Source organism: Geotrypetes seraphini, chromosome 14 (assembly GCF_902459505.1).
Source record: "Geotrypetes seraphini chromosome 14, aGeoSer1.1, whole genome shotgun sequence".
In the NCBI taxonomy this organism is placed as follows: domain Eukaryota; kingdom Metazoa; phylum Chordata; class Amphibia; order Gymnophiona; family Dermophiidae; genus Geotrypetes; species Geotrypetes seraphini.
In genome coordinates, this window is record NC_047097.1 from 20,336,570 (window position 1) to 20,349,054 (window position 12,485).

At 45.5% G+C, this 12,485-nt stretch overlaps 1 protein-coding gene across 8 annotated transcripts in view; it reads left to right on the plus strand.

Moving 5' to 3' along the window:
- Window positions 1-12,485, plus strand: part of DMXL2 (Dmx like 2) — a 250,445-nt gene that overhangs the window by 161,123 nt on the left and 76,837 nt on the right. For 5 of the 8 annotated variants that reach the window (XM_033919789.1, XM_033919792.1, XM_033919790.1 and 2 more), the window contains exons 25-28: window positions 1,894-2,085; window positions 7,276-7,352; window positions 8,046-8,176; window positions 11,443-11,691. In XM_033919789.1, the coding sequence (XP_033775680.1) occupies window positions 1,894-2,085; window positions 7,276-7,352; window positions 8,046-8,176; window positions 11,443-11,691 (649 nt within the window). The remainder of the gene's footprint in view (window positions 1-1,893; window positions 2,086-7,275; window positions 7,353-8,045; window positions 8,177-11,442; window positions 11,692-12,485) is intronic. The other 3 variants (XM_033919791.1, XM_033919794.1, XM_033919797.1) reach the window with 1 other exon arrangement.

Here is a 12,485-nt window from a genome sequence, read left to right on the forward strand (position 1 = left end):
TGCCAGACAGACGTCTGTGGTCTGTGTCCCAGAAATGCCAAAGAAAGACAATTTAATCATGAATTGATATTGAGGATGACGGTTGGGCAGACTGGATGGACTGTTCAGGTCTTTTATCTGCCATCATTTGCTATATTACATTAACAGCTAATAAAACTGGCGGCACAGGGTCGAGCAGGGAGCACGAAGAGCTTGGTCCTTTGGGGTGTGCCGCAAGATCGGAGGCAGCGGTTCGGCATGGAGCAGGAATGCGGAAAGATCGCTCCTGCCCCATACACCGCTGGACTACCAGGGATTAAAACCGGCAAACAACGTACACATAGACAGGGAGACAGGCGTGGGGTTGGGGGTGGGGGGGGTGGAGTTTATTAAATTGTTAGGTGGTCGGGATGGGAGACGAGAGGGATCCCTCCTGTCCCGGCCTATCACTAGACCGCAAGAGGGGAGTACAGGGTAGGAAGGTGGGACAGGGTGCAAACCGTGGCAGGGAGTGAAGGGGCTGGCTGCATAGCCTGGTAAGGAAGGGAGCTAGCTGCAGAGCCTGGTAGGGAAGGGGGCTGGGTGCAGAGCCTTGGAGAGCCTGGTGGGGAGTGGGGCTGGGTGCAGAGCCTTGCATGGCAGGGAGGGAAGGGGCTGGGTGCAGAACCTGGCAGGGAGGGCGTGAGCGAAGTGACACTGAGTGCAGATCCTGGCAGGACTTGACACTTGAATATTAAGCCCCTGTCTTATATTCGAGTCAACCATTTTTCCTCCTTTTAGGGGGGGAAATGGGGGTCTCGACTTATATTCGAGTATATATATGGTAACATGCTTTTCAAAGGCCATTTTTCTTTATAAATTGCTACTAACAAAGGTAAACATCTATTAGAAAATTGTATTGAATGAATGCATATTGCTACACTTTGGGCTTACTTTTACATGCATTTTTCATGAAGGTGTTCATAGGTCAAGGTTAATGTTCTGTTTTCAAAGCTATATGGGATAAAGTAACTGAAAGAGAGTAGGCAGAAATGTCCGCAGATACTTTCTCTGGGACAGGTTTCAAAGCAGAAGTACAAATTTTGTACCTGCTTGCACCAAGTAGAAGATTGCCTTTATAAGGTACTGATAAAGCAACTTTCAAACTGCTTATATTGGATGAAAGATGACATGACCTTTCTACCTGCAGGCTTTGCACTAAAGAATGACATTTGTCCCCGTAGGAACTCAATTTCCCTGTCCTGTCCCCACGAATTTTGTCGCTGTCCCTGCCTCATTCCTGAGCTCTGCCTTAACCGCACAAGCCTCGGACACTGATGATTTTAAAGTGTTTGAGGCTTGTGCAGATGAGGACAAAACTTGCAGGAATGGGGCAGGGACACGAAAAGAACTCGCTGGGACAGGGAAGATTTTGTCCCTGTGTCATTCTCTACTTTGCACCAGTTCTGAGAGACAAACTGCATGGAGCCATTTGCACTTTGGGGTAGACCTTTACTTGAAAAGGACGTGTTTAAAGCTGAAAATGCAGTTTGCGTGTCTACTTTTCCTACCTCTACCTAAACATGTCTCCATGGATGCATTATGGAAGAACACACAGACTTAACATAAATACCAATGTGGTTCATCCATTATGCTCAGTAAGGTGTCAGGTCAAAAGCGCGCCGGGACAAAGGCGCGCCCAGACAATTGAGCGCAGCGCGGAGGCGTGCGCCGCTCAAAATGACTGTTTTTAGGGCTCCGATGGGGAGGGCGTGGGGGGGGGGGGAACCCCCCCACACTTTACTTAATAGACATCGCGCCGCGTTGTGAGGGGTGGGGGGTTGTAACCCCCCACATTTTACTGAAAACTTCACTTTTTCCCTGTTGCTGTTGACTAAATGTAATATTTGGTTGTTTTTGAATATCTTTTTACAGGAAACTACTGTGAAGCAGCTTCAGTCTCCTCTGCCGTTGCCTACAACACTCCCTTTGCTATCAGCAAGTGTCGCTGTAACCAAAACAGTCATTGCCAATCCTGTACTGTACTTAAATAACCACATCCACGACATCCTTTATACCATTGTGCAGATGAAAACTCCGCCACATCCTGATAATAAAGATGTGAAGGTAAATCCAAGAGCTCATTCTGTGCAAGTTCACCTCGGTGCATGGAAAGGACAGATTAAAAAAACAAATAGCAACGGTGAGAAGCGTGGATCTGCAGATGTCCAAGCCGTGTAGACAAGGAGCAGACCAGACCCCCGAAAGATGTGCAAAAACAGGTTATTTATTGAAGAATAAGTAATTAAAAGCTGCCCAACATTGGCCACGTTTCACCTAAAGTGCTGAAATGCACTTTTGCTGAGACTGCTATGCTATTAGGTCAGGCCCTGCTTAAGGGGAAGTGTGGCATAGTGGTTAAAGCTACAGCCTCAGCATCCTGAGGTTGTGGGTTCAAACCCCACGCTGCCCCAGGTACATTAGATAGAGTGTGAGCCTGCGGGGACAGATAGGGAAAATGCTTGAGTACCTGATTTTTGTAACTTGTTTTGAGCTCCTTTGGAAGGATGGGCTAGAAAAATCGAGTGAATAAATAAATAAATTGTATTTCCCTGTAGTTGTTAGCCCCTAATTTTAGGCAAAATGTGGTAATGTCGGGCAGGTTTTGATTACCTATTCTTCAATAAATAATCTGGTTTTGCACATCGTTTGGCGTCTGGTCCACTCCTGGTCTATATGGATTAGAAACAAAACAGATTGACTAATATTTAGTAGGAATCAGCTGATTAAATCCTGCTGAGCATCTTTGCTGCTGGTACTCAGTACCACTAAATAGCCGGAGTCGGTCCCTGAAGTTATCCAGGCACTGCTGATATTGAGTACCAGTGCCTCAGATAACTATTGAGGCAAGTAGGACCAAATAAAAAGCAGTCCCTCCTTGCTTAAATAACCATCTGGGTGCAGGAGCTACCGAAGAATTCAGTGCCAGTACTCAGTTAAAGTATTGGTGCTGTATGTCATGTCTAATTAGCTAGTGGCAATCAGAATTTTTTTAAAAATGCTGACTGCTACTGTCTGAATTTTAGGCCCAAGATTTTTTTTTTTTAGAACAGAATTGTTTAACAGTATTTTTATACTACCTTTCATAAGACATCAAAATGAGTACTGTATTTTTCGCTCCATTAGATGCATTTGACCATAAGATGCACACTAAATTTAGAGGAGGAAAACAAGAAAAAAAACATTCTGAACTAAATTCTCTCTGCCAGGCTCTGCACCCAACCCCACACTCCTTGCCAAGCTTTGTACTCTGTCCCCTTTCTGATGGTCTAGTGGTAGGCCGGGACAGGGCACAGGGCAGGTAGGGACAGGGCAAGCAGGCAGGTAGGGATGGGACAGGGCGGGCCAGTAGGTAGGTAGGCAGGCAGGCAGCAGGCAGGCCCTGGCCTCTCCCTCCATATTTTTAATTTGGCAGGGAGGGCAGGCAGGCAGGCCCCAGCCTCTCCATCCTCCCTCCTTACCCCTCAGACTGGTAGAAGGGAGACCCCGGCCTCTTCCTCCTCACCCCCCAGGCAGGCGACAGGCCGCCCTCTCTCACTAGAAGCGGCTCCCTCAGCTGGCTAGCAGGCGACAGGCATAGCAGCACACCAGATTACCTGCCTGGTCCCGCGCTGCTTCCCACGAGAACTGTATAATCTTCTGCATATCTTTGCTCAGTTGCCTTGGTGATATACAGTAGATTTTGTTTTCTGTTTTTTTTTACTCTGGAAATTGTTCAGCAGTGAGAAATTTCTGTTTTACCCAAGGAAATGCAAAGTTAAAAAATAAATAAATTGCCCTACCACTTCTCTAACCCTCTGTTGTAGTTCCTTCCTATTTCTCCTAATGTAAACCGCGTTGAGCTCTACGAACGTGGAGATGATGCGGTATACAAACCTAAGGATTAGATTAGATTAGATTACAAATACCCACACTAATTAAAGCATACATATTCCTATCAGCAGCAAAAAATGAACAAGGTTAGGTCAGGAAGAAACGTTTGCCTAGGAGTTTCATTTTAAAAGTTCTGTGCTTCCTTTTTGTGGGCACCGTTGTACCACCTTCAAGCAATAATTTTTAAAATGAAAAAAATTGACCATGCATCCCTTTTATTAATCCAGCTTCACTTGCTACTTCTGGATGCCCCCCAAAGGCCTGCACCCCCCCTGAAGGCCTGCACCCCCCCGAAGGTCTGTCCCCCCTGAAGGCCTGCACCCACTCTGAAGGCCTACACCCACTCTGAAGGCCTACACCCCACCCCTGAAGGCCTGCACCCCCCCATCGAAGGACTGCACCTCCCCCCCCGAAGGTCTGTCCCCCCTGAAGGCCTGCACCCACCCTGAAGGCCTACACCCCACCCTTGAAGTCCTGCACCCCCCCCGAAGGACTGCACCTCCCCCTGAAGACCTGCACCCCCCTCCGAAGGTCTGTCCCCCATGAAGGCCTACACCCACCCTGAAGGCCTGCACCCCCCCGAAGGTCTGCACCCCCCCCGAAGGCCTGTCCCCCTGAAGGCCTGTACCTCCCCCCTACACCCGAAGGACTGTCCCCTCTCCACCTCCCCTCGGGAAGGCCTGCGTGTTCCCCTCTGGCCTCCCTTTACCCGATTCCTCTTCAAAGCAACCTGCAGAAAGGATCGCGGGTACTTCAGCGATCCTTGCAGGTTGCCATAGGCCTCCTGAGTTGTCCCTCTGACCGCGGTCCCGCCCCTCCTCTGACGTCAGAGGAGCGGCGGGACCATGGCAGAGGGCCAACTCGGGAGGCCTATGGCAACCTGCAGGATTACTGAAGTACCCGCGATCCTTTCTGCAGGTTGCTTTGAAGAGGAATCGCAAAGGGAGGCGAAAGCCTTGGGGTCGGGCCATGAGAAGGGAAGTTCCCGGGCCATAACTCCAAGGCCGGGAGCACCCCCTCATGGCTTGCACCCAGGGCGGACCGCCGCCCCCTCCCCCTTGGTACGCCACTGGCTAACGCCTCCATTGACGAGGCGTTAGGTTTTTGGCTTGCCGTGGGGGTTAGCGTGTGATGAAATGTCTGACGCGCTAAACCCCGTAGCGCACCTTGATAAAAGGAGCCCTAAAGCTTAGATTTGTAGACGGGTCATCACCAATAGGAGCTTGACTCGATTAACAAAAGAATGGCACATAGATAAAAAGAGAGAAAAAAAGATTAAACCAAAAAATTAAGGGAAAATTAATGTGTGGTTTCCAAAATAATTAGCAAACAAAATTGTCTTTAAAGTTTTCCGAAATGATTGAAAGGGGCCTAGACTCCTTAAAGTAAGTTGCTAGACCATTCCAAAGTTCTGTCAATTTAAAAGAAAAAGTTTGACTAAATTTACGAATATATTTATTTTTACCCTTAAATGAGGGAAAGGAAAGTTTCAATCTTTGAGAGTACCCGCGATCCTTTCTGCAGGTTGCTTTGAAGAGGAATCGGGTAAAGGGAGGCCAGAGGGGAACACGCAGGCCTTCTGGCAAAATGAGATCTATTAACGTTCCAACACAGAGGGACAAGAGGAATAAAGAGGCAGAATAAGATCTTAAATGCAATATATTCAATATATTTTAAAGTTTGTTTCAACAAGAAATGAATTTTGAAACTTTTCATGGAATTTTCCCTTTAAAATTTTGGCCTGCATACAAATTCTGGTGCACAATTACCGTACTCATGTCCATGAGAGCCCCTGTGAAATATGTGCTGAGAAGTTTAGTTTTAACCTACTCCCATCTATTCTGTGCAGGTTAAGGTAAGGTCTGGAGGGAGAGAGAGGGCCAATAACCACAGCATGCTTTTTATGCAGGTAAATTCTCTTCCACCAGACATCGGAGCAGAAGTCTCTTAGATTTAGGAGATTACTGAAAGCCCATTATTTTGAGGCAGCTTACTGCAGTTAAGATGGTGCCTCAGTGGTCCTTGATGGGTGTTTTAGATGTATACATGGAGCAGGTTTTTGGGGGGAATGAGTATGCTTCTTCATTATGTGTGCTATACCTTATATATTAAATTACTGGCATTCTTTTCCATTTTCTTTTATTTTTATGTAGACTGTAAACCACTTTGACGTGTATTAGAAAGGTGTTATAGCAATTACTAGTGTTTAAGCCTGTTACATTAACGGGTGCTAGAATATATGCCTGTCTGTCTTTGTTTATTTATGTCTCTCTCCCTGCTCCTGTCTCTGTCTTCCTTTCTTTCTGTCTCTCTCCCTCTTGCTATTTTTCTCTCTCTCTCCCTGGCACCCTTTGTCTGTCTGTCTTTCTTTCTGTCTGTCTCTCTCCCTGGCCTCCTTTGTCTGTATGTATTTCTTTCTGTCTCTCTCTAGTCATTAAGCCCATTACATTAACGGTCTGTCTGTCTCTCTCCCTCCCGCTGTGTGTCTCTCTCTCCCTGGCCACCTTTCTCTGTCTGTCTTTCTGTCCCTCTCCCTGCCCCTGTGTCTTTCTTCCTTTCTTTCTGTCTCCCTCCCTCCCGCTGTCTGTCTGTCATTATTTCCCTCCTTTTCCCTGTGCAGCAGCAACAACATTTCCCTCCTTCCCTCCCCCCCTCCCACTTTCCTTTGCAGAAGCAGCAGCGGTATTTCCCTTCCCCTCCAGGTCCCTGTGAAGCAGTAGCAGCATTTCCCCCCCCCCCCATTCCCTTCTCTTACCGTGAGCTGTCCTGCTCCGTTCGGCCCCCTCTCTTTTTTTAACGCGATCTGGCCTGCTCCATTCGGCCCCGTTCCCTTCCCGCGGTCTAGCCTGCATTCCAGTAGCTGGAGTCCTGTTCTTTTTCGGCCCCCCCCCCTTCCCTTCCCGCGGGCTGGCCTGCTGCGGCTGAAGGTTTTTTTTTAAGTTTAAAAGTGCCGGTGGCAGCTCCTCGCACGATCCACGCCAGCGTCGGAAGCCTTCTCTGACGGTGCAGGCTCGTGAGAGGAGCTGACATCGTAGCTTGAGAGGTGGAGAGCAGGGAGTTCAGCGCTGCCAGCCAGTTTGACGAAGTGAGGACAGGAGGGGGGGGAGTCGCTGCCGAGACCGCTATGTTAGACAGAGTGAGGGACCCTTGTATGCGCGCATGCGCACTCTGCCGACCACGGAACTACAGATCAGGCAACATGGTGGTAGAGTGCGCATGCGCGCTTAGCATTTTATTATATTAGATTTTAATGAACTATAAATACACGCATACTGGCATAAAAAGGATCCATTGTTGCTTCCTCTCCTTTTTGAGTTTTTGTAGCAAATATGGCATCTTGGAGGCTTTGCATGACTTAATTTTAGTGAATATTTTCTTTTTCAGATATACACACTTCACTCATTAGCTGCTTCGCTTTCTGCTTCTATTTACCAAGCGTTATGTGACAGCCATAGCTACAGGTAAAAACATTACTTCAGTGCTGCATTTGAAAAATATATTGCACTGGGCTTTCACTTTAACAGATTTAACAGTCTTTTACTCAGATTAAGTTTGAAATGTTGAGGTCTTCAGTTCCTACAAGATTAACAAATGCTATAGGAATCTGAGTGTCATGGAAATTATTAGCCATCAAATACTATGTTATAAGACTAATATGCACTACAATAATACAATACAAGTTTCTCATATGTAATTTAGTGTAAGCTGTGTCCTAACTAGAGCAGCAGATTTGCGCTCTCCATTGAGAAGTTCCATAAATATCTCTAAAGTATCACTTTATTGATTACCTCTTTATCATCAAATAGAAAGTAATATCAACATACACGTGTTGATCGCTAATGACATTCTTCGCATTCAAACACTCAGACTCCTAAGGTAGGTCATTTGGGCCGAAACACAATCGTGTCAAATCTTACTGTATAATAAAGTGATTGAGCACCAAGTCACCTTCATTGTTCGTTTCTTGCTTTCCGAGTCATAGGAAGGTGGTATCTCCTGTGTCTTCGGGTTACAATAATACAATACAAGTTTCTCATATTTAATGTAGTGTAAGCTATGTCTAACGTGGTTTAAACAGAACACAGCATTGTAGTAACCCATTTCAGCTTAAAATGATTAAAATATTAAATAATTTAAATGTTTTCATTTTGAAGTAGTCAAACAGAAACAAACCAGTTTACTGGAATGGCTTATCAAGGGCTTCTCCTGAGTGAACGACGCAGGCTGAGAACGGAAAGCATTGAAGAACATGCAACGCCAAATTCCAACCCTGCTTCTTGGCCTGGTGAGAAACATACCAAAGAACTGTATTGCTTTTTGTTGTAAAGCCATTTCAGTAGTTTCTTTGCCATGATAACCCCTTTTCTTCAGTAGATCACTTTGCAGCTGTTGAGGACCAACTTGGATGCCCTCTACTGACTAGTTGAGAAGTAGATAATGAAGACAGAGCGGTATTTTCAGTATTTAGGTTAACCGATTCCTCTGATTGGATTGCAAACCAGCTAAATACAGAAGGTGCTTGAAAACATCTGTAGCGTTTTTGATAATATTTTATATGAAAAGCAGGGCTACACAGAGGCTAGTACTCAGCCAGGTGTGCTTGGGTAAAGTTGACTGGGAACCTTTGTTCAAATACTCAAAATCTGTTTAGGCTGAATATTGATCTAAAGTTAACTAAAATTGTGTTAGGGAGATTCATGAAAGGGTGCTAAGCATGTTACCACACACTAACCGCTAAGGACACCCATGATATTCTATAGGCACGTTTAGCATCCTTTCTTGAATCCACCCCCCCCCCCCCCCCAGATGTCTTATATTTGACTGATCCAAGTTACTTGGTCAACCTTGCTGAATATCTGCACTGACCGCAGATGACAGTGTGGGACAGGCACATGGGATCTCTTAGAGAGAGGAGGAGATAGTGGATGCTGCGGATGGGCAGAGTGGATGGGTCATTTGGCCATTATCTGCCATCATGTTTCTATAACCACAGAGTTCTATGACCTCACAATGGAAGTGTTAAGAGCCTTAGCTTATAACCATAAAGCTCTATGACCTCACAATGCAGGTGTAAAGAGCCTTAGTCTACAGGGAGAGGAGGAGATAGTGGATAGAGAATGACACGGGGGAAAAATCTGTCCCTGTCACTGCACCGTCCCCGGTCCACCATCCTCTGCACCACCCCGTCACTGCCGTTCCCTTCACCGCCCCATCACCGTCACCACCATCCCTTTCACCGCCCCATCACCGCCACTGCCATCCCATTCACCGCTCCGTCCCCGTCCCCGCAGCATCCATATAAGCCTCAGTACTGCGAAACACCATGAAGACAGAAGAGAGTCCTGCCACTACTACTACTGTTCTGAGAATCTGCTTCAGTGCTTCAGGTTGCAGAATACTAGTGTAATCCAGCATTGAACTGGTGCAAGTACAAACACCAAAATGTGAAAGGGACACATGTAAGTGTCAATTAGCACCAATCAATTCCAGTTATTGCCAATTAGTTAACACCAAGTCATGTATAATATATCAATTAAGTTATGGATACAACTGCCAATATTTTATCATCTATGTATGAAAATCTATACACTGTACATAGCAATAGGAGTATGCCAGGCATTCTTTGCTCACAATTCAGTTGGAGTTGGATGACAGCGGCAGCCTTGGGAGACCCTTGATAAAGCACCTTCTCGTGCGAAACATGTCGGGTTTGACTCCCGGGTTTGGCTGAGATAAGTATTGAACAGCTTTTTTACACGTATTTATTGCAAAAGAAATATATTTATTAACAGCACAAAATGAAAAACGAAATGAACATAAAAGAAATCAAATTGACAGCCAATGATGAAGTGCCACAACAAACTTCCCACAGTATAAAATTATTACAGTGGTGGAGAGGTGGGGCTGAGGCGTCTTTTTGAACTAAAAAATATATTAACACTTTACAAATCCAGTACTTATTGAGAGAAGTTATATGAACATCTGGATTTGAAGATTATTGCCATTTAATATTGAGCTTGGAGGCATTCTGGAGTCAGCACCTACTATGAATATATGCACCAATATGTCATCATTATAAAGGCAGTTCTAGAAACAAGGCATTATCATTTGCACATCCATTGCACATGTAAAAGGTTTTTAACACTAGCATTTACACACATATACAGTATGAGGGGCATAATCGAAAGGGACGTCTCGCAAGCCGTCCAAAGTAAAAAACAAAACAGCTTAAGACACATTTTCGAAAGATACGTCCAACTTTTGATTCATTTCGAAAATCATCGAATTATACGTCCTGCCGATCTGATCATCCAAGCCATTAAATTGTCTCTCTTTATACCACATTTTCGTCCAACTTTCCATCCAAGTCCAAAACGCCTAGAACAAGCCCTGCTGGACGTGGGTTTTTGTGACTTAGACCAGGCTCTGTTGTTAAACTTTTAGTTCTACATGCTGTACGACTAAGTCTAAGCCGGCCCACGTCCCGCCCAACTCCTGCCCTCGACAAGCCTCCCGAAACGCCCCGTTTAGCTTTGGTCGCTCAGCGGCACTATGAAGTCCTAGGTCGTTTAGAAATACGTTTTTCTCTTTCGATTATGAGCCCCTATGTGTATTTGTGCACGCATATGCCAGCATGGCGCCTAAATGCTAGTTGACTGGGCATCTGCAAAGAAGGTATACGCAGGGAGAAGATTGGTGCTAATTGATACTAATTTGCAGTTACATATGTAACTTCATTAAAAGGGGAATTCAGCAAGCAGTATTGGGGTTTTAAGTCATGTTTACTGAGCCCTAATGTTGCCTGACCTAACATAGCGCACTGATACATGGAGTAGGTAAAAATGAGATGCAAAATATGCAAATGCATGTTTTGCATCTCATTACTATGCAGATGTCCTAACCCCAGCTTTTTGATGTCTGGGAGCATCAGGCCACTATCTGAAGGACCCCCGCAAACCTAGCCCCCCTTCCCCCCCCCCCCGAGTCTGAAGTCCCCACCTTACCATTTTCTTCAGTGGTTCAGGGTAAGGATCATCTGGAGGGCTGTTTGTGCAGGAGTGATGCACAGCCACTCCTGCCTTGTCCTTCGCCGGCTGCAAAATGGTGGCTACTGATTGCCACTAGGGGTCAGACCTGCCATGTAAGGAAATATTTCCTTATATGGAAGATCTGACCACCATCCCCCCCCCCCCCCCCCCCGAATACCCCCTCCTGAATCATCAGTGAAAACGGTGGAGTAGGGAAGAAGGAGGAGGCTTCGAACTCCAGTGGGATGGGGGTGAGGGGCAAAGTCTGCATGGGGGTCACTGAACTAGTAACCCAGGATCATCAGGCTGTAGCTTTGTGACTTGATGCTGCTGGGCTATGAGAATAGCGCTGCTTGCATTTTCAACATCAGAGAATTTTAGTTTTGCAATGATTGTAAGAACAATTTATTGTCTAGTTTTACTCTGAAAATGAAAACAAGTATACAGTTATAGCATGTATTATATTTCCCTGAGTGCTGTAATCTGCCTTAAACTCTACTGGGGTGGGGTTTCTTTATTACAGGTGTCAGCTCTCTTATCAATCTTTTAACATCTGCCCAGGATGAGGACCAACCAAAGTTAAACATATTGCTGTGTGAAGCCGTGGTGGCTGTTTACGTGAGCTTGATGATACATGCTCTTGCCACTCACTCTAGCAGTGAGTTGTTTCGACTAGCTGCCCATCCCCTAAATAGTCGAATGTGGGCTGCTGTTTTTGGAGGTGGTGTTAAACTCGTCGTAAAACCTAAACGACAGTTGGAAGCTATTCCAGGTAAGGGTCATAATTTTAGTTCTACTAAATATATTGTAGCATATGGTAGATCTGTACATCCTTAATGGTGAATCTCAGCATAATTGATCCATGCAAAAATATGTAGAAATTTATTAAGGATTTATGCTACTTGCTATTGCAAGTAAATATGCAATCATTCTAGCGCTCATATTCTATGAACAGTGCCCTATTGTGACCGCCTAACAACGCCTAAGTCCAGGATCCATGCTGAACTTAATTTTTTAATTGGCTTAATCTGTGTGGTAATTGACCATGCAAGTTTTCAGCCAATCAAAAAATAAATAAATAAAAATTAAGCAATTTAAGAGTTTGATGCCGAACTCAAAGGATGCCTAGCGACGCCTAAGTGGAGGCTAATGACCTGTCTCCCAGGAGCAAGAACCAAGGACATCGTAGACAAAATTGAAAGAATTCTGGAGGGAGCAAAGACGGAAGAGACAGCAGTGATAGTCCATGTCGGGACGAACGATATCACCAGGAGAGACTACCTCAAAAACGCACTGACCGAACAATTCAAGACCTTGGGAAGGAAACTGAAGATGAGGACTCAGAGGATAGCCTTCTCAGAGATCCTACCAGTGCCGAGAGCAGAACTGAAGAGGCAGACGGAGCTACAATCAATAAATGCGTGGATGAGGAGATGGTGTGAGGAAGAGGGATTTCTCTTTGTGAGGAACTGGACAACATTCTGGAGTAAGAACAAGCTCTTCAAGAAAGACGGACTACACCTGAGCACGGCGGGAACTAGACAACTAGCAAATAACATAAGAAGA